The sequence below is a fragment of the Kwoniella shivajii genome, chromosome 2, assembly GCF_035658355.1.
Source record: "Kwoniella shivajii chromosome 2, complete sequence".
Lineage (NCBI taxonomy): Eukaryota > Fungi > Basidiomycota > Tremellomycetes > Tremellales > Cryptococcaceae > Kwoniella > Kwoniella shivajii.
The window spans coordinates 1363120-1388815 of record NC_085909.1 but is presented as its reverse complement, the minus strand read 5'-3'; the positions used below and the strand labels follow the sequence as shown (position 1 = coordinate 1388815).

Genomic DNA, 25696 nt, shown 5'->3' with positions numbered 1-25696 from the left:
AGTCACTTGCATGCAAATTTCAATGTTTGTGACGGTTAGCATATCGATACAGGCAGTATAGAAATACAACAAATGATATAAGTACACCTAAATAGGGCCAGACACAACTGGAATTCTCTAGCCTCCATCCTTATTGTCCAATTGTCCCAATTCCGATATACTTTATCCGCAAATTGCCTTTCCACCATGATGACAATCACACACGAATGTATATTTATACGGATTGCAGTCATCCGTTGGATTTATGTACCACCCTCACCACATTGTTCGTTCACCAAGATACCTTGATGGTCACCTACTCTGACCATGTCACCTTTAAGACCTTTTAAGTCGCCCAAGACCATTACAGTGAGTTGACGACCGTACTGAGTAAGTTCGTCAGTCACGGCACATGTTCTTCTCATCACGAGAAGGAAGACATACCACACATCCAGTATCTAAACCTTTACTGAAAGGTTTAATGTCTAATCCTCTTCCAGCTATTGACGTATTCCAGAACATTAGTTTGATTGATCCCAATGACGAGATCGTAATGGCACATCGCACTTACCTGCATGTCCGTATATAACGGTAACAGGAGAACAACCTATTTGTTGATCATCTGAATTCTCATTTTGCAATTCGTTTGGTGTACCTGGTTTTTGTCTTTTTGTCTTGGTCTTGGTAGTAGAGGGATGATCGACTTCATCAACTTCAGTATCTTCTTGATTTTCGATATCTTCATTTATGTTGTTGATATTTTCAATTTGTTTTTCACCCATACCGTCAATTGTCCATTTTCCAATACCATTACATCTTTTCATTTGTTTTGACCAGATATCGGACCACGGGGTTCCTTTTTTACCTGATTTTGTGATTTTACCTTTCTTCTTACCTTTGGTGAAAACACCTCGCATATTGAGTAAATTCCACGGAACGGCATTTTGTGGTATATCAAACAAGAGTGATACTTCTTCTGAATTCCTTATGGATTCAACATCCATATCTTTTGTCATGGTTGAAAAGTTGGAAAACTGAATCAAAGGTTGAACGGGTGATGAAGATGGTTGTAATGGATCTAAAGGTAATATACCAGCGTGAACTACGATTGAATGGAGTGAAGGTAAATGAATGACTAGAGGAAGATCCAGAAGATATAGATATAATCTCTTTGGTAACGCTCTGGTGAAAATCACAAGGACAATTTGTTAATTTTTGTTATTTTTTTCAAGATAAAAGACAAACATACCTAGCAATCTCCCAATGTTCACCTTTCCATTTCCAATCTCTAGGCCATTGCTTTCCTTGTTTAGCCGTAGCCTTGATCGCACCATCTTCGTCACCAGAAGATAGACTATCGATATATGCTTCCCAGTCTTCTCCACCTGCCCATTCCATCCAACCTCTCCACTGAATAACAGCTTGATCGTGATTGCCTCTAACACCTAATATACGTCTTTCGTTCATCCACCATAAGACCTCATTATGTTTGGATCCTTTAGCTATTAAGTCTCCGACATGAATCAGTCGATCAGTAGATGGTGAATAAGAAATTTTGTCCATTAATCGACTGTTGCATCAACAGGACAAAGTCAGCATCATAACGGACTTACTTGATGAGAAGATAGGAGGATCGTTGTTGCTCACATGAAGGGATCATATGATCCATGAATATCACCAATGAATATCAACCTTTTACCCTTTGATGTTATATCTATATTTTCGGAAGGTAAAGTTCGAAGCATTTTATAGTGATCAAAATCTGAGTTTGAACAGAATTATCAGATATCTTATTCATATCTCTGATGAAGAATGAGGGGGTAAATTTCAGATTGAATCAGTGGTTCACTTACCGACATCAGGTCTGACTTCATCACTCGGTTCAGATTCACTATCTGTATCTGAAATACCTTCACTCCCAGTGATGTCTTCTTGACTGTCATCGTTATTGTGAGTTGACGATTGTATATCTTGACTTATCCAACTTCCTACATCAGCTTGATTACCAACACCGAAAACTTCCTTCAAACCCTTTGCTCCACCTTTTAGGATCCCAGCTGGGGACGTGGTTGTTGTACTAGCCATGAATGTTATTGAAAGCAAGAAGATCGTAATAACAGCCACTGATCCTGCTCTTCGAATTACGTGCGAGAGTGAATCTGTTTGATTGGGAGTATTGAAAGTTGTAGGTGTGGGTAATAGTTCGTCTAATAAGGATGGTTTAGATCGTCGCAGATGCGGTCTGAGTGTTGTTGGTCGAGAATATGAAGAAGACCTTGATTGCAGCTTTGGACCTGGATTGAATCGGGGTGAGACGGGAGGGGAAGGTAATGAAGATGGAGACGAACGACCGTTTGGTGGATCGTACGCTTGGACAGGAGTGGAAGGAACAGTCATATCTTCCCTTTGTTTGTGCTCGAGGAATACCCCTCAGCCGTTGTCCTTTGTATTTGTAAAGATTGATATACAAAACTGACTATATCTGTATGTACACGAATGAAGAAAGGAAGAAGAATCGAGTTTACTGTTAAACGTGCTTGATCTTGTTATACTTCATATATGTCAAGAGAGAGTCAGTCTATTTATCCATTTATCTATTTACCAAAATCGGCCGGTTGAACCGTAATTTTACTGTGCACTAAATTTTGACGTAACATTGCCGACTCATATGGGGCATTCGCTTGCGCATACCAGAACAGTACAGTTCTACGCATATATCTCGATCACAAGGAGCCAGCTGCGATAGTGGAATGAGAACCACGTCAACGATGCATACCTGGTCTGCGTACAGATTTAATGAGGGATTCTCAACGGACGAACGGACGAACGTGCGACTGTTCTGCAGTGGTGATACAGCGGGAAATGAGGACATGACGGTCATGACTGCTTTGTTACTTTACGCTATCATCGATGCGGATATTTGGCATGGAGGAAATTCATTGTCGTGAAGACGACAGATGCGACGAGGGATGTAAATCAAATTGTGTATCAAACAATACATTCTATTGTAGATGATCAAGTCATTAAAATGGTGGTTTACCTCTTTCCAAATCTTCATGAGTATATCGATTATCACCCTTTTCATAATCTGCAATGGTACTTCCCGAAGTGTTTTTACTTCTCATCATATATTTATAAATGACTAGACCATCTAAACCCACTGGACCTCTCGCATGAGTTTTACCAGTTGAAATACCAACTTCTGTACCTAAACCATATCTCGTTCCATCGGCGAATCTAGTCGAAGCGTTAATGAAACAGTTCGCACTGTCTAATCCTCTACACCATGACGACATCGATTCTTCATTTTCAGTTATGATTGAATCTGTGTGATGTGATGAATGTGAATTGATATGTTTGATTGCTTCAGAGACTGATTTGACCGTCTTGACAGCTAATATCGGACCAAGGAATTCTGTATGATAATCTTCTTCGGTACTTTCACTGATAAATTCCGATGATGCCTCAGCTAAGTCCTTCAGTGATGATAAAGTCAATGCGTCACATCGAAGATGAACGTTATTCGATATCAGAGTAGAAGCGAGTTTGGGCCATAATGTGGATAGTAATGATTCGTGTATAAGAAGTGTTTCAGCGGAATTACACGCTGCCATGTAATCTGTCTATACCACATTAAAACGAAGAGTAAGTGCATCAGCTTCTTGTCATTCTTGATTGAACATTCTAGATTGATCATTGACTCACCTTTGATTCCACCACGACTCTTAAAGCTTTCTCTTCTACAGCAGTCTCATCCACATATACAGCACAAATACCATCCGCATGACCCATCACAGGAATCCTCGTGTTGTTCTGAATGCTCTTCACCAATTCGTTTCCTCCCCTTGGCATAACCAAATCGATGTATTTATCTTGAGCGAGCAGAGATGATATCTCAGATCGAGTCGAGACAGATTGGATGAATGTAGGAGGAATTGAAGTTTTACTTAATGCTTCCGCTATAAGAGATGATAAGATGGTTGAGGTTCGTAAAGATTCCTTGCCTCCTTTCAATATGGCTGCGTTACCTATATATATATATATAAAAGTCAGCACAGTACGCCAAGAGGCTATTGTATTCCTTCATGGCTGCAAGCAGGATAAGCGTGATTTTTCCACATACCAGATTTTATAGCCAGGGCAGCTATATTAACCACAACTTCAGGTCTAGCTTCGAAAATGACTAATAAAACACCGACTGGACAAGTGACTCTATGTAAATCTAATCCTGGGCCTAATTCTTTCGCAAAAGTGACTTGTCCAGTTGGGACTGGTAATGAAGCTACATCCGTTATACCTTGTAGCATAGCTTGGAATTTACCTGATCGAGATAAATCTAATCTTGATACGAGTGATTTGGATAATTTCCCTTGAGCTAACAAAGCTTCTGCCGTCTAAGATCCCCAAGAAATCAGCAATTGCGACGTCTTCAGCTCGAGAAACTGAGACACACACCTCCATATCTTCCTTGTTGGCAGCCAGTACTTCATCTTTCTTCCCTTCCAATACTTCTCTAATAGCTTTCAGTGCTAAATCCCTTTCTGAAACATCAACCAATTGAGATTGCTCGAACGCTTCTCGAGCGGCCTTGGCAATCGACTCGGCAGCGTTGGACGAACTTGAGCTAGATGGATCTGACATTGCTATCGCGGTCCTGACGAGTATGCATGAATCAAAGTGTATTTTACTAATGTTCAATCCATTTTCCTATACTCGGACATTTTCATGACTCACCAATATGCATGTACAAATGAGATTTGATTCCGGTGGTCGGGGGTATGGTGGAGGTCAATAATGCTCAATAAGCAGCAGAATGGCGTGATGAGGATGAGGATGAGGATGATGAAGACAACGATAAAGTCGATGAAGACGATATAGCAAAGCTAATACTTATCTCTTCGTCGGCGCATCCAACCATCTTCATCACGCTGCATACAACATGTCAGTCTCTACTGCTCTTCCTGAGTGGCCTCCGGCTTTAACCCCAGAGCAACATTCTCGATTGATCCTACTTTCATCAACATACGCTTTATCACATGGATTCACGTTACTTCCACCTTCTTCACGTCAACCTCCCACCTCAGCCATACCAGCTCCTCTATCCCTATTACCCACACCTTTCCCGAGGGAATTGTACGAACTGGCAGTATCGTTACAACCTATATATAATGCTTTATACGCTAGGATAACTCTGGATTGGGATTTCTTAGATAGAGTGATGGGTGGAAGTGTTTCTAAAGTAGATGAATTTCAAGGTGAATTGTGGAGAGGATGGAAATCTATAAGAGATGATTTGGTGCAACCTCTTCAATTGGGTCTATTCAGATCTGATTATTTGCTTCATCAAGATCAAAGTCAAGGTACCAGTGAAAAGGGCGATAACATTGGAATCAAACAAGTCGAGTTCAATACTATAGCTGCTAGTTTTGGAGCTTTGAGCCAAAGGGCAGGTGAGATGCATCGGTGAGTGTGGACTTTTGGTCTTCTGGCACTCTGCCCGGTGAAGAAGTAAAACACCACGTATTCTTATCTTGGATATTGCAAAACTCCTTTGGAAGAGTGATGGAAGGCGCTGAGCGTCATAGTATACATTGCAACTTAATGAGTGCTGACCTACTTGATCTCTTCAGATACCTCGCCAAGGCGACGAATGGCTACTACTCGATATCACCTCATCTTTCGGAAATCTCGAATTTTCCTCAGAATGAACCTCTGAAAAAGCTAGCCGCGGGCTTAGCGGAAGGGTGGAAGGCGTACGGCAACGAGAAAGCCGTGGTGCTATTCGTCGTCCAGGACGGGGAAAGAAATGTCTTTGATCAGAAATGGTTGGAATACGAGCTACTTGAGAGGTGAGGCAAGACTCAATCCATTCCACATTCTATCATCTTATTAAAGAACAAGGACGAGGACGAAAGAACACTTGAATTGGCTTACTGACGTCTTTCTTCCTCAATCAGTCACGATATCCCAGTGATCCGTCATACATTTTCAGAACTCTCATCTCTCGCTCAAATAGAACCTTCTACCAAGAATTTACTTCTTCCTTCTCCATTAGAACCTTCTCTCCCCTCGAAGGAAGTAGCTGTGATATACTATCGATCTGCATACACCCCGACTGATTATCCTACTTCATCAGAATGGGATACACGTTTGTTGTTAGAAAAAAGTAAAGCGATCAAATGTCCTTCAATGGCATTGCAACTTGCAGGAGCCAAAAAGATCCAACAAGTATTGTGTGAACCTGGTGTACTCGAAGATTTCCTCTTAAATAAAAAACGACCTGATGTTGGTTTAGAGAATAAAATCACACAAGAAGATGTCGATAGACTGAGATTAACTTGGATCGGATTATGGCCTATGGATAATTCAGCCTTAGGTAAAGAAGCATATCAATTAGCTTTGAATGAATCAGAAAGGTTCGTATTAAAACCTCAAAGAGAAGGAGGTGGGAACAATATATATAGAGAAAATATTCCTCCGTATCTGAAAGAATTGGAAAAAGAGAAAAGGGAACAAGGTGAACCAGAGAAAAAAGAAGCTTTCATTCTAATGGAATTGATTGAACCTCCTAAAAATGTTCAAAATTGGTTGGTAAAAGGTGGTGAGAATAAAGCTAGAAAGGCAGATGTAGTCAGTGAATTGGGTGTGTATGGGGTTTCGTTATTCGGTGGATCGGAAATACAAACATTCAACTCTACTGCTGGTACTTTGTTGAGGACAAAAGGAAGAGAAAGTGATGAAGGTGGTGTTGCTATCGGTGAGTCAATGTACAATACGATTGTACTATAGGTGGAATCACAACATGCTGATGCGTTATACTTGGGATTCATAGGTATAAGTTCCATAGACTCGCCTTTACTTGTAGATTAGATTATATAGAACCAGCATATAGCATTGGGTTTAGCTAGTTAGACCGGTCATGTTACGTTTTACGGGACTGGCAAGCCCATAAAGATCCCAGATCACTGTAATATATAAATAGACTAGGTAGAGATGCACCCACTCTTACGGGACCGTTGGGTCTGGTTTGCCAGTGTCCATGTCCATGCCATTGGTACATGACATCCTGGATCTCGTTGCAAAGACGACTGAATGCAATCCGGTTATTATGAGAATGATTGCGGATACGGTTAATGAGCTGTTCGTGTCATTTTACCGAGATTTGATCTGCCGAACAATCACAAATGTTATTCTTGCCTGCTGGATTGTATTCCATGGTATACTTTCTTTTCTCTCACTCGAAGCAAAGAGCGTCCCCACACCGATCTCTCTTGTTGCCTTGTCATCGATCACTACCTAGCAGTGTACACGTCCTCTGCCTTTGATCGAAATGTCCATCTCCACTCCTACATCAAGCGACGATAAAGGCAAGATTAGACCTCCATTCACGCTGAAAGTCGCAGAAACCAAAGATGAGATTGAAGCTTGTTATGATATCAGGATAGAGGGTGGGTGAGATCAGCTGCGACTTGTCTCTCAAAGACGCATCAGAGAATCATATCAACAAGGATAGACGCTAATCAAGCGATGTTTTTCGATGTAGTCTTTTCCGTTGAACAGGTAATTCAGACTCATCTATCTTGTCATTCAAGACTACAGGATACTGATATCTGAGCGTTATAGGGATTCCCACTAGATACTGAGATTGACGAGTGAGTTGTTTTTTGAAAAGGGTTTACTTGATCCATTTCATCTGTCCTGAAAAACCAAAAAAAAAGGTCACTAAATGCCAAAAGAAAAAACACTCACTTTTTCTAATGATCATAGATATGATCCTATATCTGTTCATTTCCTCTTGACGACCCCGATAGCCTCACCGCCAAGTGAAGAAACCACCACTCCAGGTCAATCCGAGTTGAATGGAGAGACGACCGAAAAACCAATAGGTACAATACGATACGTCCCTTCTTTAAGCAAATTGACTAGGTTGGCAGTAGATAAGGAATATAGATCATTCGGATTTGGTAGGGTACTAGTTGATGGAATGCATAAATGGATCAAAGATAATATCGATAAATTAGAAGAAAAGAAAATAACAGAAAAAGATGGAAAGAGATTTATCAAAGTCAAATGTCATTCTCAAGTGAGCGAATCTAGTTTAATCCTCAAGCGTTTGTTGTCAGCTCAGAAAGAGTGAGGGAAGGCATTGAAAAGACGGACATGATAAGCAGCCATCAAAGCATTAACAAACCCCTATCAAACACGCGTAGCTGATCATACATGCGCCGTCCTAGATCCCTGTCATACCATTCTACGCTAGAATGGGGTACGTCTCGGAAGGACCAGAATTTGACGAGGAGGGAGGTGAGTGACTTATCCCCAAGATGTAACAGAACCATATAGCATCGAGAAGCTAATTCGTTCTCATTGCTTCCCTCTAGCTCCGCACCAATTGATGGTATATGAGACTGAGCTATCATAATGAGGAATGATTTCAAGGTGGAGGAACAAGCTGCATTGTATACACATGCTAGAGAATAAAGCAAATCTTTACGCAATGTTATCTATTCATTTATACAGAAAGTGAAGGTTCCTCGAATATGGACAAAATGTGTGGTGTCGAATTGATAGTTAAAAGGGAAAGCAAATTGAGACTGAAACCAGAAAATTGGATATCACTAATCTATCACTTCTTTCCGAGTTTCTCTTTCTTTGCGGCTGCTTCTTTAGCAGCCTCTGTGAGATTACAACAGTGTTAGCGATTAAAGGCTTTCTATCTCATACGTTAGGAGCGCAACAGAGACCGTGTTGGACTTACCCTCAGCCTCAGCGGTCCTTTGTGCAGCAGCAGCCTCTCTCCTCCTTCTGACCTCTTGTAATCTAGCAAGATCAGACTTGGCTTCGGTTGTTTTACCTGGAGGAGTGATGATTATCAGCTTGGTCGCGCCAGAGGGTGATGCAAAGCTGAACTCGCCTTGAGCATGGAGTTTCTGGTATTTCTCTTGAGCAGCTTTCTTGTCTGCTGCTTCACTGAAAGGCGATGTACATCAGCAAAGTGGTATCAGGCTGACATCAAAGTGGGATGAAAAGCAGTTGATTCAATAGAGAGAGAGATGACCTACCGTTCTTTTCTAGATAATTGGACTGGAGCTACAGGAGTCTTCTTCTTAGGTTGAGCTTTTTGAACTTGTTCTTCATCACTTTCACTTCCTGAACTTTCATCTTCAGGTTCTTTGATAGAAACGGTTTTCTTCGTAACAGCGGAAGCAGAGGTAGATTCATTTTTTTTCCTCGCTCTTCTTTCTGCTCTACTTAATTCTTCTTCTTCAACTTCAGGTTCAGCTAATTCAGTATTACCGAATGCCAAATTGACTTTTTTCATTTCTGGTGCTAGGGCAGCCACTTCAGCTGCATGAGCAGCTGCGTTTACTCCTTCATCATCTGATTCTTCTTCTTCCTCAGACGATTCCTCTTCTGATGATGATGGTTTTTCAGCAAATCTAGGATCTAAATCACGTGAAAAATGTCTTCCACCTCCTCTTGCTACCTTGAATTTACTGTAACACAGACCACACCAACCGAAAGAATGTCAGTGTGAGTGTTCTATATCACCTGAACCATATAGCGATATATATGTATTGCAAAAGGCAGGAAATCACTACTCACCCTCGTCCGCGAGAAGATGTTCCTGCTCCGCCGCCTCTGGCCATATTGTCCTTTTACTGATAAGTTTCGATTGAACGGTGTTGGGAGAGATAGGAGGATCCTAGTATCCAGCTTTCACTGAGCTGAGATGATGATGGTATCAACGCAAGAGATTCTAACAATCAAGATGATAGTAGATTGTAAAAACGAGATATTCAAAAGAACAAATCATAGCATGGACATTTGACTCAAGAGCTGAGCAACTGTCTCCACGTGGTGATAAAAACTTTATCAAAGGGGCTACAGACTTACGTAATACTGTCACACCGATAATAATTTCAACGATAACCGAACTGACGATTTCAAACATTTTTGGATTCAACTCACAACAGCAACAACAACAACGACTGTCATTGACATCAACAACGATCCTTGGTCCGCCCAAATCACTCGAGCATGCCTTGACGGGAGCTGAAACCATGGCATCGTTCCCCATCTCTTCACCGAGGGGATCACTCTCCGGATTATCAGGAGACATATCTCCCGATTCTCCCCCTCCTAAACCTCCCCGGTTATCTAGGTCTGAAGTAGCGACGTACTGGAACATCGTACAAGACCTTGAATCGAACGAAGAGCATGATCTGGCTTGGAAACTCTCCCGACCTACAAGATCTGCTCAGAGCCATAGCCATATTGTGACAGATCCTGAAAACGGAGAAGGTGACATAATTGAGAATCAAGATGAAGATGGAATGCGCATCGATGAGGCAAGGCAACACCGATCAATCAGTAGACCAAGACGTGTCGATGGACTATCATTCACACCGTCATATCAAGATGAGCATAACTCAACTTTTAAAAATAGGGACAAGGGTAAAAATAAAAGGAAAAGAGGAAGTGCACAATGGGATGAAAGAGATTCAACTAAATGGCCATTATCAATAAATCAATTACATTCAAATTCAATTTCAAAGGAAAATAATATAGACACATTAAAAGATAATATAATCAGTTTCGCATCTTCTTATATACGTCTTAATAACCTTTTACCACCATCAAAGCCAACTGTCCCCAAAAATAATGATAATGATAATAACAACCAAAGAAAATCGTCAACGAGTACGAATAGGAATAGGAATACGAAAACGAATAAGAGTATGAATGAAGATGAAATTGTAGACATGGATATTGAAGATGGGGGATTGTCTGATAATCTCGGTCAATCGACTGTTGAGATATTAAATAAAACATTGATAAGTTTGGCTATTCTAAGGCCTGCTGAATTGGGTAAAAATAGGAAATTGATGAGTACGATAAATTGGAATGGTGTTTTATCTGCTTCCACTCTAGGAAGCAAGGATACTTATCGTTACTCGTAAGTCACAAGACCAGATACCGACAGAGCCAGAAGTGTGGACACGAATTGACGTCGTTTCATTATGTCCTCGTAGACTGGCCAGAAAGGCAAATAAACGATTAAGGGATATGTACAGAGTGGAAGAGAGAGATGGTATGTCCACCTCAACATACTTCAAAACACTTGATCAGAGCTGATGTGTACGACTATCATTCAGTTCTCAAACATCGTCTTGATATATTACAACCCACTGGGACCCCATCCGAATCACTCCTTGAGAGTCTTTACGACTCTGTGCTTCCAAAGAAGAGTAGTGCCGCTCGACCACATCAATCCAAGACAGGTGCGTATTCCATCGAACGTAAACCCAAATACTATGGTAGACGCTAACTAGTTATCGTGTACAGAGCTAGAAAAGCGAGCGGAGAAACGGAGAATCAAAGAAAAAGCAAAAATCCCTCAAGTGAACGAACAGACGCTCAACATATCACTAGACAATGGTGAGAAGCGGTCGAGTAAACGAACAAAACGAACATAATGAAGTAATATATAACATGTAAATATCATACTTGTGTTTGTGCAACGTTAAGCAACGGGGTATCCTGTGAGGTATATCTAATATAGATACAAAATTGAGTAACTGTTGAACGTGGACTAAAATACAAGAAATGTCCGAAACTGTTTCTCACATCTCGCCTAAGGCTCTTCCTTCATTTTCAAACCTAATGACTTGTTTCCACGTTTCTACACCTATCGGTCTGTTTGTTTTCCTAGTAGCATATCTCAAAGCCGCATTCCTGATTATATCAGGATGGTATTTTGCTTGTTTTTTTGCTTCTTCTATCCTTTTGATAGAATCTGATATGACTGGATCTTCCTCTCGTTGTTTACCTTTACCTTTATTCCTTGATCTTTGCTCTTTTCTATCAGAGATTAGTTTTTGTTTACGATGATCTTCAAAGATATCAGCAGGATAACCTAATCTAGGTCTTCCAAAACCTAATTTCCCATTTTTACTAGGTAACTTCTTTCGAATCCTTAATTCTATCCCACCATCTTCTGAAGAACAAGGTATTATGTATTTACCTTGTTTATCTTTTTCCCTTTCATCGTCATGATCAGGTACGGTCGAAGGGAAAATACTACTTGAATGAGTTCCAGATGAATCGTACGAAATGGCTTCTCCACAATTCGGGTAAAAAGGTATCTCATCTTCATTCCTATTTGGTAAAATCCCAATTTTGAAATCACGGAATCTTGGTGGACCATCATGTGGTATTGGTGTATCTACTTGTCCCTGTCCTTGTCCTTGTCTTGGTCTGCTCAACAGATAAGCTGGTATTGGTGAAGGCGAGAACAACGGTGCAAAAATCGGTGATGGGGAAGGTGATTTCTGTCTAGCTCGAGGAAGTATTGATGGTGTCGATAACATATATGGTGGGACTGACCAATCTGGATTCATCGATGGTAATCGTTTTCGTAGCGAGTGGTCTTTCGTTGGTTTAGCACTTGAGCGGAATGAATTTTCTGACCAAGGCTTGGGATGTCGTTTTGTATCTTCGATATGATCTTGATTCGACAATCCTGCTTTGAATATTCTCTCATTACATCCTGAGGGAAACATCACGTCAGCGTTAACAACCAAAGTTGAGATGATGTTTGAGTGTGTGATGAACAAACCTTTGAAAGGACATCGTAGATCTGGTTCTAGATGATCAACCTTGATATGTTGATACAAGTGATCGGAAGCTAGATTATCATATTTACAATTCTTCCATGAACAAGAAAATCTCGGTTGATTGAATATCTACTACGACCATTTTAAGTCTTTTACCCGTATGTATGTGTATGCATCGTTTCACTTACATTATCATCATTATGCGTTTCATGTGCATTCAATATCGTTCGTTGAATATGGTTGTTCACATGCTATGTATGCGCAGTGTATATCAGTATCATCTACCTACCTCATTAAGGAGAAGGAGAAGAAGAAGAAACGGAGTTCAGATGATAGTTACGAGTAGATAACAACAAACAAACCTTGGTTAATAAATCGTGATTTGTTAAAATAGCATCACAGCAATCACCGATTCCATTCGAATTTTTCCAACGACATTTGTAACTTGTCAAAGACTCTTTTGATTTAATTTTGAATTCCTGTTCTTCCCTTGTGATATCATCACCCACTGGTGAAATACCATTGAGATTGTTTGATGGGAAGGTTATTGATTTTTGTTGAAAGTTGATGATGAATTTATTGCTGCTACTACTACTAATACTGTTACCGGTATTAAGACTACTTGTATGTTCATTCGATTGTAACTGTGAGAGTGATAACGGACTAGGTCTAGGTATGCCATTCGTTTTCGTATTCACATTCACATTCACGTTCGTGTTCGTGTTCATGTGAATTTGATTCTGATTCTGAGTCTGAGTTTGATAATTCGAAGGACCGGCTTGATTTTCCATGAAATCGTATTTTATCTCGTAATCCACATATTGTGAATTCGAAAATGGGTCTCCCGCGCGCGTTGTCGTTCTTTTTGTTGATTCACCCGATATCATTGAATCCGAATCAAAGTCATTAATCCGTGAGGACTCAGAGATGTTTGATCTTCCATTGGTGTCCAAATGTTTGTATGATGAAGTTTGGATTTCAGGTGGACTGATATAGAAACTCATCTTGTCCTTTTGACAGAAACATCAGTACTGGCGTAGATGACGTAACAACAGGCGAACTGATAGTATCTGCTGATACAGGACGTGAAAGGCAGGAATCTGATTGTCAATGACTGAGAGCTATTGAGGAGATGATAGCCACGGATGTCCGCAAATGAAGGGGAGTGACGAGATGCGAGATCAGAAAAGGAAAAGGAAGATTGAAGGAAAGAAGGAAAGAAGGAAGAAGGAAGAACAGAGGTCAAAACTGATGTTTAAAGGTCGAGGATATGATGCAAAGCGCAAATGTCCGAAGCGAACGCTTTTCGGTACAGTATTTCCTATTCTGGTAATTCAACTGTTGTGACAATCTCATCTCAGTCTCATTTCACTCTACATTTTACAAAATGCAAATGTCCACATTTATAGTTTCACAATTGTACCCAACATTAGAATCACAACTACCATCCATACTCATGTTATACATCTGTCCCTCTTGTTCTATGTGAGCATACAATGCTCGTCGCACCCATCTAGAATACAGGCGCATCTTTCAAGAACACTCTGCCTTCTTCGGCTAAAACCCATTTAGCTACGGAATTGGCGGTGGCTACAACTGCAGATTTCGAAAGTTGTGGCGAGACTGTCAAATACAACTCGAACGGTTTGGTCAACTAAGAATACTCATTAGTCCACTTCACCCGAGATCTCTAATATCATACATCGGATGCGTGTAGAGTACTCACCCATGCTAAGCATGCTTCGTGCTCAGTGCGGATGTAGACCAATTTGAAAGATTGTGATTGTCCTGAACGAGCGTGAATAGCATCATGTAATTTCTGGTATAGCGTTATAAGACTAATCGTGTGTTCCAGTGTTCTGGTTAGCTGAGATTGACCACTGGCGTCACTTGGCTGCACTCACCGCTTGCGATCAACGCTGTCTTCAATGTATGGAGCTTCCCATTCCGGTTGAGTGATTTGAATGTACTGTCTTGATTTATAGATAAAATGACGAAGACCGGGACAACCAATGGCGGCTACATTCAAGTTCAAGTCAGCTATGAACGCTTATGAACTGCACTGCCCAATCAGATCAACTGACAGACTGTGTATGGATGTAGTGGAATCGCGTCTGTGATCCTCGTAAGAGTCTTGTCATGTTCCAATTTCTGATGATGGTTATTATCAGCTAAATCACAGGCACAGGATGACGACCAGGATCTTAGCTTACATCAAGAACTATACTCTTCCATCCTCTCAAATCCTCAAAAGCTTCTCTGTCTGCACTGACAAACACTAACCCCACATTCTCAGTGACATAACTTATGTAAGCGTGGACGAAGCCTGCTGGATTGAACTTGGGGAAACAAATAGGTAACCAAGTTTCGGAAGAACGAAGGGTCGATGATGATGCGAGTGTATTCAACAGTAGGTGAAGATCTTTGAAAAAAGTCAGTCACAATCATATATTATCCAAAGCGACTCCTATCTTCACTTACCGGAAGGATGAACAGCATGTTTTCTAGGTCTTAATAAAGTGACAATATGTCCATCTGCAATCAACAGTACATACAGCAAGTCCTATAAACCTCATACAGTCAGTTTATGGCATTGCACCTTGCAAGGACCTTGAAACAGCAAAAGCTGACTTACGTTGAACTTGCTAGGAGGCATCAAAGCAGCACCTGCCATATCTCTTGTAGCTGGATTCATTCTCAGTGGTTGCAGGGTCGCTGTAAGATATGTGAAATCGTATTGCGATCTCTCGATAAGTCTGTTCAGGAAAGTCTCTGAGCCTATGTACATATAAAACAAGCATCAGCATAATTCGCAAGGAAGATTGAGGTAAAGGCTGAATAAAGTACCATCCAGTAATCTTGACAAGTCATAGTTACTTCGTCTTTGAAATACCCTCGATAATTGAGTTGATGACACCACAGACAAGATATGAAGATGGATATATTCGAGGTGTGATCGTAACTGGGATTGAACTGGTCAGATCGTGGCAAGCATGTACACAGGAAGGTATATTCAAATTCTGACTAGAATAGATACGTACAATATGTTCTGGTTCTCCCCAATCGCTCACACCGAACAAGTACAAAGGTGATTTCAGTAAAAAGCCAATTCTAGTTTTACCTTTGATGATACATCTGCACCGTATTCAAGTATCAGCGGATAATTGACACTGTTGAGTACCAAGAAAAGATAGAAGAGGCCTTTCGATTACTTACCTTATCTTGTCATCGTCTTCTTGGAAAATTGAAATTAAAGTAGACCCAATGGCCATCAAGTTGGTTATATTATCTTCAGACGATTTATCTTGGCTATCAGGGTGAATAGGTCGTCAGCGATATGGGACTTGCCAGTATATGGTAGTATAGAAGCTGACATCAGAAAATTACTCACGAAGAGAATACTGGTTTACCAGCATTGGTTAAAACGTAATATCTCCTAGGTGTATATTCTTTTATTTCCGTTTCTATTTCCATTCGACGATAGAGCATTAGTTAATGTGACTATAGCAATGAAATGGAAAAAGAAAGCTATCATAGACTTACTGTTTTGTTCAGTGGATTCGAGAATATGTGGATCATCTTTTGTGTCTGCAAGGATTTTCTGATCAACACCTCATATGTTGTTATACGAATCAGACGGAAAGGAATTCTAACGATAAGATAAATAGTTATTTGAAAGAGTTTCCTCTTACTTACCTTTCATATCCTCGATGGTCAGTTGATCTTGACCATCCGCATCTTCACCTGCTTCACCGGCAGTTACAGTATTCCTCCTCACTAGATCCCTGAGTCCCTTTCTGACATCATCAGTAGATAAAGACAGTTCACCTTCTACTTCTATCACGTTTATTTCCATCTCATGATTCTGCTTAGTGTTCGTAGTCGGATTCAGATTTGTGTCTGTATCTGAAATCGGATTGACCTGTCTTTCTTTTCCTTTTCTCGTCGGTGTTGTACTGCCACTCCCACTCCCACTTCCACTTCTTGTGCCATGTCGTGACCCATTACTACCATTATTATTACCCTTTGATAAGAGGTCAAAGGGATTTGGAGCTCTGCCTGTATTAGGTGTATTGGACCCTGAAATCGTCTCGGTACCATCACACGAAGAATTCGTTCTCGAGAACGAGTATGAAGGGGAAGTACAAGTTGAGACGGAGGGTTTAGATCTCAATGAGCTGTTTGAAGAAGAAGCGTTCAATAAACCTTTTGGTCGTGGATTATGATGACGTTTTGTAGGTGTAATATCATTGGGAGTGAGATCGGTTTTCGCATTTGGTTCAGCGGAAGGAGAAGGATTAGAGTGCGATCTTCTTCTTCGACTATATGTCGTACTTGAAGGAGGTGAGAGATGACCTTGAACACCGATTGACGTTATTGATAGTTGAGATGTTGTCCGTGAAGGTGTAGGAGGAAATGAAGGTTTACTCGTAATCACATTCCCACTCCCACTACCACCCGGGTTTACAGTCGGAGGTTGCTCGGCGGTAGACGATATGATGGAGGAGCCGTCACTCATTCTTGTGAATCTTTGTTGTTTACAAATAGACCTTATCTTGTAGCTGTATGATCGACATGTATTCCCCAGTATCCCAATTTTACTTATGAATGATATCAAGAACGCGTGATATCATTCCGACGTCTGAACTCACAAAGTGGAGGTGAAACATATATATAATTTAGAACCAGTAGGCAACTGGGTTTTTGGCTCAGTACGAGCACTGCACTATTCATCATGATGATATGCATGTACAGGAAGTATGACATGTAACTATACGCAACGACTATGCTATCCACTCTGCATCATCTTTTTCTACCGTGAGGAGCTACCTATGACAGAGCCACCTATACTTCCTGTCCAGCTACGTATTTCTCACCCTTCAGTATAGCTATGACGTTGAGGAAATATGATCAGCTACGTTTCGACTAGATGATCCTTACCCCTACTCAGAGTCTGAACGGATAGTACTTACCACCTGGTTTGACTTCAAATCCAGTACCAAATTCACAGTCTTTGATTTGACTTTTCTCGCCGATTCTACCATTTGAACATATGATGGTGTTTTCAATCTTGGCACTGAAACATTACACCTTCGTCAGCTTGATTCTTTCTGATACTATCTCTCCTAGAAACAGAGACAGAAACATGGAATCGGGAAACTCACTTTTCTTCAACAGTGACGAAATCCCATAAAACGCAACCAGTCAATTTTGCGTTTTTACCAATGTTACAATGTCTACCAATGATACATTTTTTGATACTTGCTCTTTCGTTGACTCGCGTCCCTTCACCTATCAAGCTGTCGGGGGATATTTGAGCTGCAGGTGAGATGGCAGGTGCTGTACCGCTGTTATTACTCTCTTCTGAGGATGCATTTTGTCGAGGTGAAGCATGTGTTATCTTCTGGTTTGAAGCTGAAAGTGATTTCAGGAATTTCCGGTTTAATTCCCAATATCCAGCTAAAGTATTTGCCCTTATCAGATGTTCAGGTTCTACGGGAGTTGCTTTCTCTTTTGACGCTTTGCCTCTGGGTTGCTGAGCAGAAGTAGAAGTTGACGTTGGCGCTGGAGCGGAGATGATTACCTTACATGTCCAACCTACTACGTTCTTCTTTGTGGATGATTTTATGTGTTCTTCAGGATCGATGATCATACTATTTTGCAAAGAGCCGCCATTTGATGTTGACGCAGGTGTCGTAGGTGGTAATGGGGTATGATCGGATGTGGGTGATGAATCGGGTGACAAGGTTGAATAAGGTGATGAGGATGGATTTGTAGCGGTTGATCTAGCAAGAGCAGCAGCGAATGGATCTTTCTTTGGTGGATTGAGGACTAGTCAAAATTGTGAGCTCAATTAGCTTGTGATCACTGAGGCACCCCACAAAGAAGTAGCTCACTGGGTGCCCATTGTCTCCCTAATCCTTTTTGCCAAGCACCTTTTATCAGCCAAGGTATGACTTGTTCTCGCATACTATCTAAATCTTTCGTTCGGCGAGTTGACAGCAGGTCGAGGAACGTTCGACGTAGCACGTAAATGTGCGCATCGGATAATCGAGTCGTTAGCGATAGTGATGGATGACTGAGGTCACGAGTGTATATAAGCGTAATGAAGCGAAGCTAATCTAGGACGAAATCGACTTACGAATTCAATAAAGCTGATCTTAATTCCAGATCACTCGTTTCCAACGTATCCATCGGTTGGATGAGTAATAGTTCATCCGTTTCTTTATCTAATGCTACAATCACTTTCTCTTCGCCTGCTTACACGATCAGCTGAACGCCTCAGTCGACAAACGCCAACAGAACAGCTGAGCTTACCTTCCTTGACCGATTCGGTAGGTTCGTAGAAAACAGAGGTGAGTACCGCATCTGGAGATGAACGATGTTTGTCCAGTATGGAGCTGAGGGATAAGGTCGACGGAGCTGACAAGTCACAAGGGAGAAGTACGAAGTCGGTCTGTTAAAATAAAAACAGTGACTGAATTCAGCAGTCATCGTCCTGAGAACATAGTTTGGCAATAGAGGTGAAAGTTGAACTCACCCTAATCCAATTTTTGAACCTCCTTAACAATCTAGCAGTACCTTCTCTGTTTACATGTAAACCTTCACTTTTCTTATTATGTTCAATTTGATCTTCATCGTTATCATCTTTTTCACCTTCTGAAGTACGTTTGATATCTATTCTCGCTCTTGGATGAGTTGCCATTGAATAATGTTCAGATACATGTTCCGCTACTGATGTATATGATGATGGTGGAACAATGATCAAAACGTCTATATTGAGCGATTGCCAATTCCATAGATTAGCAAATGAAGGGATATCTAGAAGAGATGAAGAAAGAACTTGAATCACCTCTTAAGCCAGCTGCTAATACCCAATCTATAACTGAGTTTATTATAGGTACGTTACCAATTGGTAAGAGAGCTTTGGAAACTACGTTTGTACCTTCGTTGAACGGGTAAAGGCTGAACCGATTGAAGCCCTTGTCAGCTTTTGAAAACTTGCCGAGCCATAGCGGATGATTCGATTTCGCCACCCGACAGTGACAGGTAGCCTTGGGAGGTTCAGAACATGAGTCACAATGAGATAAACGTACTTGTCACCATATCCAACTAAAATGACAGCCATGAAATCTTGGTTATCCACCGCCCGCCTCTTGGATACACTTTGAGACTGGTTAAACATCACACTTGTCGACATGTCGTATCTGAACAAGTCTATGACAAGTGGGAGAAATCAAGTCGAGGGGAATGATGAGTTGAGCCGAGTTGAAATGTGAACGAGTATATATAGATTGTGACAAATAAATGTCTCGAGTACGAGTCAATTTCAACATTTCCTCGCTGTCTTTCCTTTCTTTCTTTTTTTGTTCAACCTTAACCTTGTCAACGTGGGGCACCTCTCTCCTTGACATTATGCAGCTCAAGTAAATCATTTGGGTGGTTACACGGAAATCAATCATGCATATCAGATCAGATGGGGACCAACAAGACATCAAAGCACGATGCAGCGAATGATACACAAAGGCCTCAACTGATTCATGAATAATACATAAGGACATAATACAAATTAGAAATGGTCTGTACAACGTGATTGAGTGTAAAGATGTTCAAGGGGTTCTGAGATGTCCTACATTCAAGTACTATCAGCATCGTCTCTTGTTCGAGCAAATTCTTTTGAGACAACAACGCATGGATGTAAAGATGGATCAGAAATCGATGGATATCAACTGTTCCTTCACCCCGCCTACTTTTTGTACACCGAGACGTTTATCACAGAGTGAATAGGATCAGGAGTCTGTCCGCCCATCGGAAATATCATCACAGAAGGAAGGAGATAGAGAAGACAAAAAGGTGATTAAAAGAAAGACACAGATGAGATGATGACTCACAGTATTGCATCATGGATCAAGACTGGTTCAGGGAATACGCGTAGCTGTCTATCGAGTTGAAAGTCTGTAGTCAGCTTCATCACTCCCTTTCTCACAACCGATAGTATTATATTTCATGGAAAAGGGAAGGTGATGAACGCTCAGTCAAGGCTGAATTGTTACGCTAATCACGACGTTGTCGTCGGCGAATGAGGTAAAGTATGGTATGTATCGTTTTCTCTTCATAGCGTTTTTCATTTTCGAAGGATGAGGTGAAAGTGCGCAAACAGACAAAGTAAAAGGATTATTACTCACCAATGGTTAGTAGGTGTTTATATGTCGGATAAAAAGGTGTTTCAACAGAGTTAATACATCAGAATGAACAATGCCCGGTACTACGGTCGAAAAGACGTCAGCTTCGATCATCCTATTTATACCAACTGCAACAATAAGATTTGAATGTATATGGTGAATCAGGTCATGTGTAAAGATAGTCCTCTGGCTGTCCGGTCCTACCCGGCGCACGAAAATCAAAATGATCCCATCAGATCCTAACTAAGAGGTTCATAATGGGCATTTCAAAGTTCTTTAGGAGTTGGATTGTTATTGGTCATCCGGGATAGAAAGAGAGGAATTGCGAAGGACAGCACGATAGGCTAAGAAGAAGAAAGAGAGTGGGTTTGGCTGAAGTATGGTGGGGATATGAATGACTTACCATATTCAATCTGCTGCTTGAAGAAAGAAGAAAGAATCAACGAAGAGAGAGAGATGAAAGATTGAGGAGGATATCGTATCGTTCGTTAAATTTGGCAGAAAGATTGATTGATTAGAAAGAGTATCAAGCGTGACGTGTCATTTATTTCCTAATGTGCAAATGATGATAAATGAGTGCTTTGTGTGGTAATTATTTGATTCCGTCATTCCACCATGCTGATGCAACGTCATCCCATAGGGAATTTCTATCACATTCATAAAAAACCACTGCTTCTCAACAATTCCTTCTTTTAAAACGTTCACTACTCAGGCAGCACTCCGTTCGCAACAGTCAGTAACCAAAAGAGTAGCAGATCAGCCAATATGTCGAACCGAGGTGGTCAGTCCAAGTTCATCAGCAAATCAATGTATGATGTGCTAGGCAATGATAATGATCACGAAGAAGAGGAGGAGGAAGAAGAGGTTGAAGAAGTTCCTATGTGAGCAAAGATCATCTATAACCCTTGTATCAATGGACCCTTGAATCTTACATCGTGAACTCACAGATCGTCCACGACCGACAACAGCGGCTCCACTGAACCCACTGCACCTCTCTCTAAATCAGCAAGAAAACGATTAGCTAGACTAGCTTCCAAAACTGCCGAAAGTGCCAATTCAGCGGTTGAAGTTGCCAAAGACACAGCAAACGATATAGCTGATTCCGTTCCTATCCCTTCCCTTCAGCAAAACGGAGATGGCCCAATCACATCAACTAAGGAAGAAGAGCAAGTACAGCCTACGACTAACGGAGTCAAGGAAATATCAGAGGAAAAGAAGGAAAAAAATAATTTACAAAGTATTACTGAGACCAATGCTGTGGAAAATAAGAAATCAACCGTAGCAAAAACAGATTTCAAACCTTCATTACCTGAAACATTACCTCAACGTACAGCTGTTGATTTACCAGCCAATCGTAAAAGAAAACAACCTCAAGATTTCGAACCATCTGGACCGGGAAACGCACCTACTCCAACTAGTCCATCTAAAATCGGAGTCAAGTTTGAGGATGGTGTAGCACCAGGTGAAGGTAAAGAAGGTGAAAAGATTATCACGCCTAAAAAGTCAATCAGTGTACCTTCATTACCCGCAGCTATCAAAAAAGATAGGAATGTCATTGAGAGAACCACTTGGACTTTCATTATGATTTTCGGTTTCATCGGTAAGCTATTCTAGTTTCCACCGTGCTGGTGGGGGAAACAAAGCTGACTAGAAAAGTACAGCTCTCTTATGTTTGGGACACCCTTACATGATTTTACTCGTTATGCTTTGTCAAACTTTGGTATATAAGGAAGTAACCGCTTTGTTCGACCTTCGAGATCGTAAGTTACTTCGCCCGTTCCCTGCAGTTCGCAACTAATGACTCTACAGACGGGGCCAATAAGTTCGAAGTAGCATCAGGAGAAAAGGCTGATAAATGGAGTAAAACGCTCAATTGGTAAATCACGCTGAAGGATGCCGTAGGCCTCCCTCACCACATTACCGCCATTCTGACAATCAATCATAGGTATTTCTTTGTCGTGTGCAACTACTTCCTCTACGGAGAATCGATAATCTATTACTTCAAGCACGTCGTCTTCGTCGACGCGTACTTTATTCCTTTTGCAAGGAACCATAGGTTTATAAGTTTCATGCTTTACGTTGTCGGTGAGTTGTAAACACTCTGCCAAGCGATGGACAACTGACGGCTCTGAACAGGATTTGTGGGATTTGTTGCCAACTTGCAAAGGCAGTGGCTCAGACAGCAATTCGCTCTCTTCTGTTGGGTACACATTTCTTTGCTACTTGTCGTTGTCTCAAGGTGGGTGTATCTTCATGTCATTTAATGTTGGGCTATAATTACAATCGCTGATGCCGGTTTTACAGTCATTTCATCATCAATAACATCCTCGAAGGTCTGATATGGTTCTTCGTACCTGCCTCCTTGGTCATTTGCAACGATGTCATGGCGTATGTGTGTGGTAAGTCGGAAGTCCAAGCTCTGATACCTTCGACCGTCTAACCATTTCGATGTTAGGCAAACTGTTTGGTCGAACTCCCCTCATCAAGCTTTCTCCCAAGAAGACTGTGGAAGGTTTCGTCGGTGCATTCATTTGCACCCTTTTATTCGGTCTTGCAGTGAGTCGTGATGCCTTGGCCGTCTAGAAATGCTTCACTGACATGATTGACGTAGTGGGGCACATTCTTCATGAGATTCCCATACATGATCTGTCCCGCTCGAGATCTCGGTACCAATGTTCTGTCTCAGATCACATGTCGACCTAACCCTGTGTTTGTATGGCGGGATTTTGAATTTACGGGTCCAGCTAAACAAATCCTTTCGACTGTTGTAAGTTAGAAAGGCCCTCATGGGAGACGTTGAAATTTAAGACTGACAATGTTTTGGATCAGCTTGGACATGCCCCTCCTTCTATCCCATATGCTCCTTTCCAAATCCACTCTTTGGTCATGGCCACCTTCGCTTCACTCGTAGCTCCCTTTGGTGGATTCTTTGCTTCCGGGTTCAAGAGAGCATTCAACATCAAGGATTTCGGACACAGCATTCCTGGTCATGGAGGTATGACTGACCGAATGGACTGCCAGTAAGCTTCCGAAACATAGACAACCGCCAAAGATAGATAGCTGACGTTATACGCTAGATTCATGATGGGTCTTTTCTCATATGTGTATTACAGTTCTTTGATCCGAGTGAGTCTACCTATTGAATATGCAAAAATAAGAGCTGATTAGAAGCTATAGATCCAATATGTCACAGTTGGGTCAATCATGCAGACCGTGGTCACATCATTGACAGCTAGAGAGCAATTGGAATTGTTAGCTGATTTGAAGAGGTTTTTGGAGGGTCAAGGAGTAAAGGCTTAGTAGAGTGAAGGGTTGAGCGATGAATTTAGAAAGGGAAGATTATAATGTGGAAGAAGAGTAAGATGAAAGTGCATGCATAATTCAAATAGCATTGAATGAAGGGGTTTGACTTGAATACCGTTGATTGAATGGATTGGTCGATTGGATCAAGGAGGTCTAAACTGCGGAGACATCCACCATGATATTCCAAAAAGAAAAAGGATAAAACATGACGAGGAAGTGAAGTGTAAACAAACACCACCTGCATCAATGTATTACCTGGTAGTCCAGTCTTTTAGTCCAAAGCACCATATCCTTATAAACCTATACCTCGACATGACGATACCCACCTCATGACATGAGCTGCTGTATGAAAAATGCCAATCGATCCCATAATCTTACTTAATTCGTTATTGTCCAAACTTGGAATCCCCATTCGACCCACTTCCTTATCTTCTATACCACCTTCATTGATCTTATTGATCTTAGAAACGGTAATCAATGAGCGGATACCCTTACCTGACGAACTGAGATATTGTGAGAGTGAAAATGATGAATTGGGATTGATCAAATGTATCTTGGGAGTTATGGGAGGAGATGATCATCTTGGAATTGATATGAGTATTATCGATCCAATGAAAATAGTACATGGGAGTGAAAGGGAATTAGAAGTGGTGATCATGTGTTTGGTCGTTATTTCTAAAAGGAATGGAATCAGAATTGATGCATCGAAACAACATATGGAGTACGATGAAATGAATGATGTTCCAGATAATGGGGAAGATTTACACGAGGAAGAAGAAGAAGAAGAACAAGAAGGAGATTTGTCAAATGAATATCTTCAAAGACCTATACAACCCGATCGATCCTTCACATCACCTCCAGACTCAGACAAAGTCCCTGATATAGATGTGTTTGGTGCTACCGAAACGCAACTGCATGGAAAGAACGATAATCTCATGGAAGAGGATATCGGTTCATACCTCATCGATTCAAAGTATAGTCACCGTCAAAACCCTTATCAACAAAATGGAAAACATCAATATCACGACGACCAAAATGATATATCTGGAATATCAGATGAATTTGATCCTTATCTTACACCTATACAATACCCTCCTGATCCTGATCAAGAAGCTCGACGAGTTCTTTCCAAAAATAATCATCTACTTAAAGAACCGACTTTAAGATCGTCTCAAACATACTCATACTCCTCTTCAATTGGTTCAGGTTCAACAAGTGGGAAGACGGTCATACAGCATATGTTGGAAGAATTTGGTTTAGATCTTGGATGATAATGGTGCGTTATATTACTGCTCGACGTCTGTTCGCCTTCCTCTTCCACCTCCCCCTTTTCCCTTCCCGCTTCTCCCTTCCCTCTTTATCCTCCCTCTCCCAGCCTACCTCCTCTTTCCCTCTACCTCTGTCCCCTCGCCATCCTCATTCGCCTCGTTCCTTCGTGTCTCCTTGTCCCTCCTGGATTTATCGTGGCTGGCCTGATTAGCCTTTTCACACTGCCTATGCATTCTTGGTTCGAACTAATTAGCTTGGGGGTATCCTGGTATTATGGTCGCCCAATCCGGATGATGGATTCCGGCTTCAAGGATCCGGATATCCACACATACATGCTGATTT

At 41.2% G+C, this 25696-nt stretch overlaps 11 protein-coding genes across 11 annotated transcripts; 5 read left to right on the top strand and 6 right to left on the bottom strand.

Moving 5' to 3' along the window:
* Window positions 1-242: 242 nt before the first annotated feature.
* IL334_001879 (uncharacterized protein) lies at window positions 243-2376 on the bottom strand (the record flags this gene model as incomplete). Its single annotated transcript, XM_062933628.1, has 6 exons — window positions 243-365; window positions 424-479; window positions 551-1161; window positions 1229-1549; window positions 1627-1741; window positions 1833-2376. The coding sequence occupies 6 exons, from the start codon at window positions 2374-2376 to the stop codon at window positions 243-245; spliced, it is 1770 nt and encodes a 589-aa protein (XP_062789679.1).
* Window positions 2377-3002: 626 nt separating this feature from the next.
* Window positions 3003-4620, bottom strand: IL334_001878 (glutamate-5-semialdehyde dehydrogenase; the record flags this gene model as incomplete). Its single annotated transcript, XM_062933627.1, has 4 exons — window positions 3003-3602; window positions 3685-4007; window positions 4103-4373; window positions 4435-4620. 4 exons carry the CDS (start codon window positions 4618-4620, stop codon window positions 3003-3005), a joined length of 1380 nt encoding a protein of 459 aa, XP_062789678.1.
* Window positions 4621-4918: 298 nt separating this feature from the next.
* Window positions 4919-6849, top strand: IL334_001877 (glutathione synthetase; the record flags this gene model as incomplete). The annotated part of the gene is made up of 4 exons (XM_062933626.1): window positions 4919-5442; window positions 5610-5828; window positions 5937-6736; window positions 6812-6849. The coding sequence occupies 4 exons, from the start codon at window positions 4919-4921 to the stop codon at window positions 6847-6849; spliced, it is 1581 nt and encodes a 526-aa protein (XP_062789677.1).
* A 460-nt stretch (window positions 6850-7309) lies between these two features.
* IL334_001876 (uncharacterized protein) lies at window positions 7310-8401 on the top strand (the record flags this gene model as incomplete). The annotated part of the gene is made up of 6 exons (XM_062933625.1): window positions 7310-7427; window positions 7523-7539; window positions 7603-7631; window positions 7747-8062; window positions 8214-8283; window positions 8361-8401. 6 exons carry the CDS (start codon window positions 7310-7312, stop codon window positions 8399-8401), a joined length of 591 nt encoding a protein of 196 aa, XP_062789676.1.
* A 204-nt stretch (window positions 8402-8605) lies between these two features.
* On the bottom strand, window positions 8606-9629 carry IL334_001875 (uncharacterized protein; the record flags this gene model as incomplete). The annotated part of the gene is made up of 5 exons (XM_062933624.1): window positions 8606-8655; window positions 8738-8833; window positions 8894-8949; window positions 9042-9476; window positions 9586-9629. The coding sequence occupies 5 exons, from the start codon at window positions 9627-9629 to the stop codon at window positions 8606-8608; spliced, it is 681 nt and encodes a 226-aa protein (XP_062789675.1).
* A 414-nt stretch (window positions 9630-10043) lies between these two features.
* On the top strand, window positions 10044-11459 carry IL334_001874 (uncharacterized protein; the record flags this gene model as incomplete). Its single annotated transcript, XM_062933623.1, has 4 exons — window positions 10044-10939; window positions 11016-11074; window positions 11139-11264; window positions 11329-11459. The coding sequence occupies 4 exons, from the start codon at window positions 10044-10046 to the stop codon at window positions 11457-11459; spliced, it is 1212 nt and encodes a 403-aa protein (XP_062789674.1).
* Window positions 11460-11606: 147 nt separating this feature from the next.
* Window positions 11607-13603, bottom strand: IL334_001873 (uncharacterized protein; the record flags this gene model as incomplete). The annotated part of the gene is made up of 4 exons (XM_062933622.1): window positions 11607-12532; window positions 12602-12728; window positions 12788-12850; window positions 12962-13603. The coding sequence occupies 4 exons, from the start codon at window positions 13601-13603 to the stop codon at window positions 11607-11609; spliced, it is 1758 nt and encodes a 585-aa protein (XP_062789673.1).
* A 509-nt stretch (window positions 13604-14112) lies between these two features.
* Window positions 14113-17118, bottom strand: IL334_001872 (uncharacterized protein; the record flags this gene model as incomplete). Its single annotated transcript, XM_062933621.1, has 14 exons — window positions 14113-14253; window positions 14326-14437; window positions 14504-14618; window positions 14684-14750; window positions 14813-15021; window positions 15081-15162; window positions 15235-15377; window positions 15447-15561; window positions 15641-15734; window positions 15816-15908; window positions 15991-16063; window positions 16143-16187; window positions 16296-16464; window positions 16522-17118. 14 exons carry the CDS (start codon window positions 17116-17118, stop codon window positions 14113-14115), a joined length of 2055 nt encoding a protein of 684 aa, XP_062789672.1.
* A 326-nt stretch (window positions 17119-17444) lies between these two features.
* On the bottom strand, window positions 17445-19800 carry IL334_001871 (uncharacterized protein; the record flags this gene model as incomplete). The annotated part of the gene is made up of 9 exons (XM_062933620.1): window positions 17445-17488; window positions 17573-17676; window positions 17765-18431; window positions 18497-18678; window positions 18742-18856; window positions 18918-19056; window positions 19141-19373; window positions 19453-19565; window positions 19697-19800. The coding sequence occupies 9 exons, from the start codon at window positions 19798-19800 to the stop codon at window positions 17445-17447; spliced, it is 1701 nt and encodes a 566-aa protein (XP_062789671.1).
* A 1747-nt stretch (window positions 19801-21547) lies between these two features.
* IL334_001870 (uncharacterized protein) lies at window positions 21548-24082 on the top strand (the record flags this gene model as incomplete). Its single annotated transcript, XM_062933619.1, has 12 exons — window positions 21548-21663; window positions 21730-22382; window positions 22444-22542; window positions 22592-22658; window positions 22728-22867; window positions 22919-23021; window positions 23087-23181; window positions 23238-23338; window positions 23394-23549; window positions 23612-23802; window positions 23860-23908; window positions 23960-24082. The coding sequence occupies 12 exons, from the start codon at window positions 21548-21550 to the stop codon at window positions 24080-24082; spliced, it is 1893 nt and encodes a 630-aa protein (XP_062789670.1).
* A 356-nt stretch (window positions 24083-24438) lies between these two features.
* On the top strand, window positions 24439-25356 carry IL334_001869 (uncharacterized protein; the record flags this gene model as incomplete). Its single annotated transcript, XM_062933618.1, has 1 exon — window positions 24439-25356. One exon carries the CDS (start codon window positions 24439-24441, stop codon window positions 25354-25356), a length of 918 nt encoding a protein of 305 aa, XP_062789669.1.
* Window positions 25357-25696: the final 340 nt, after the last annotated feature.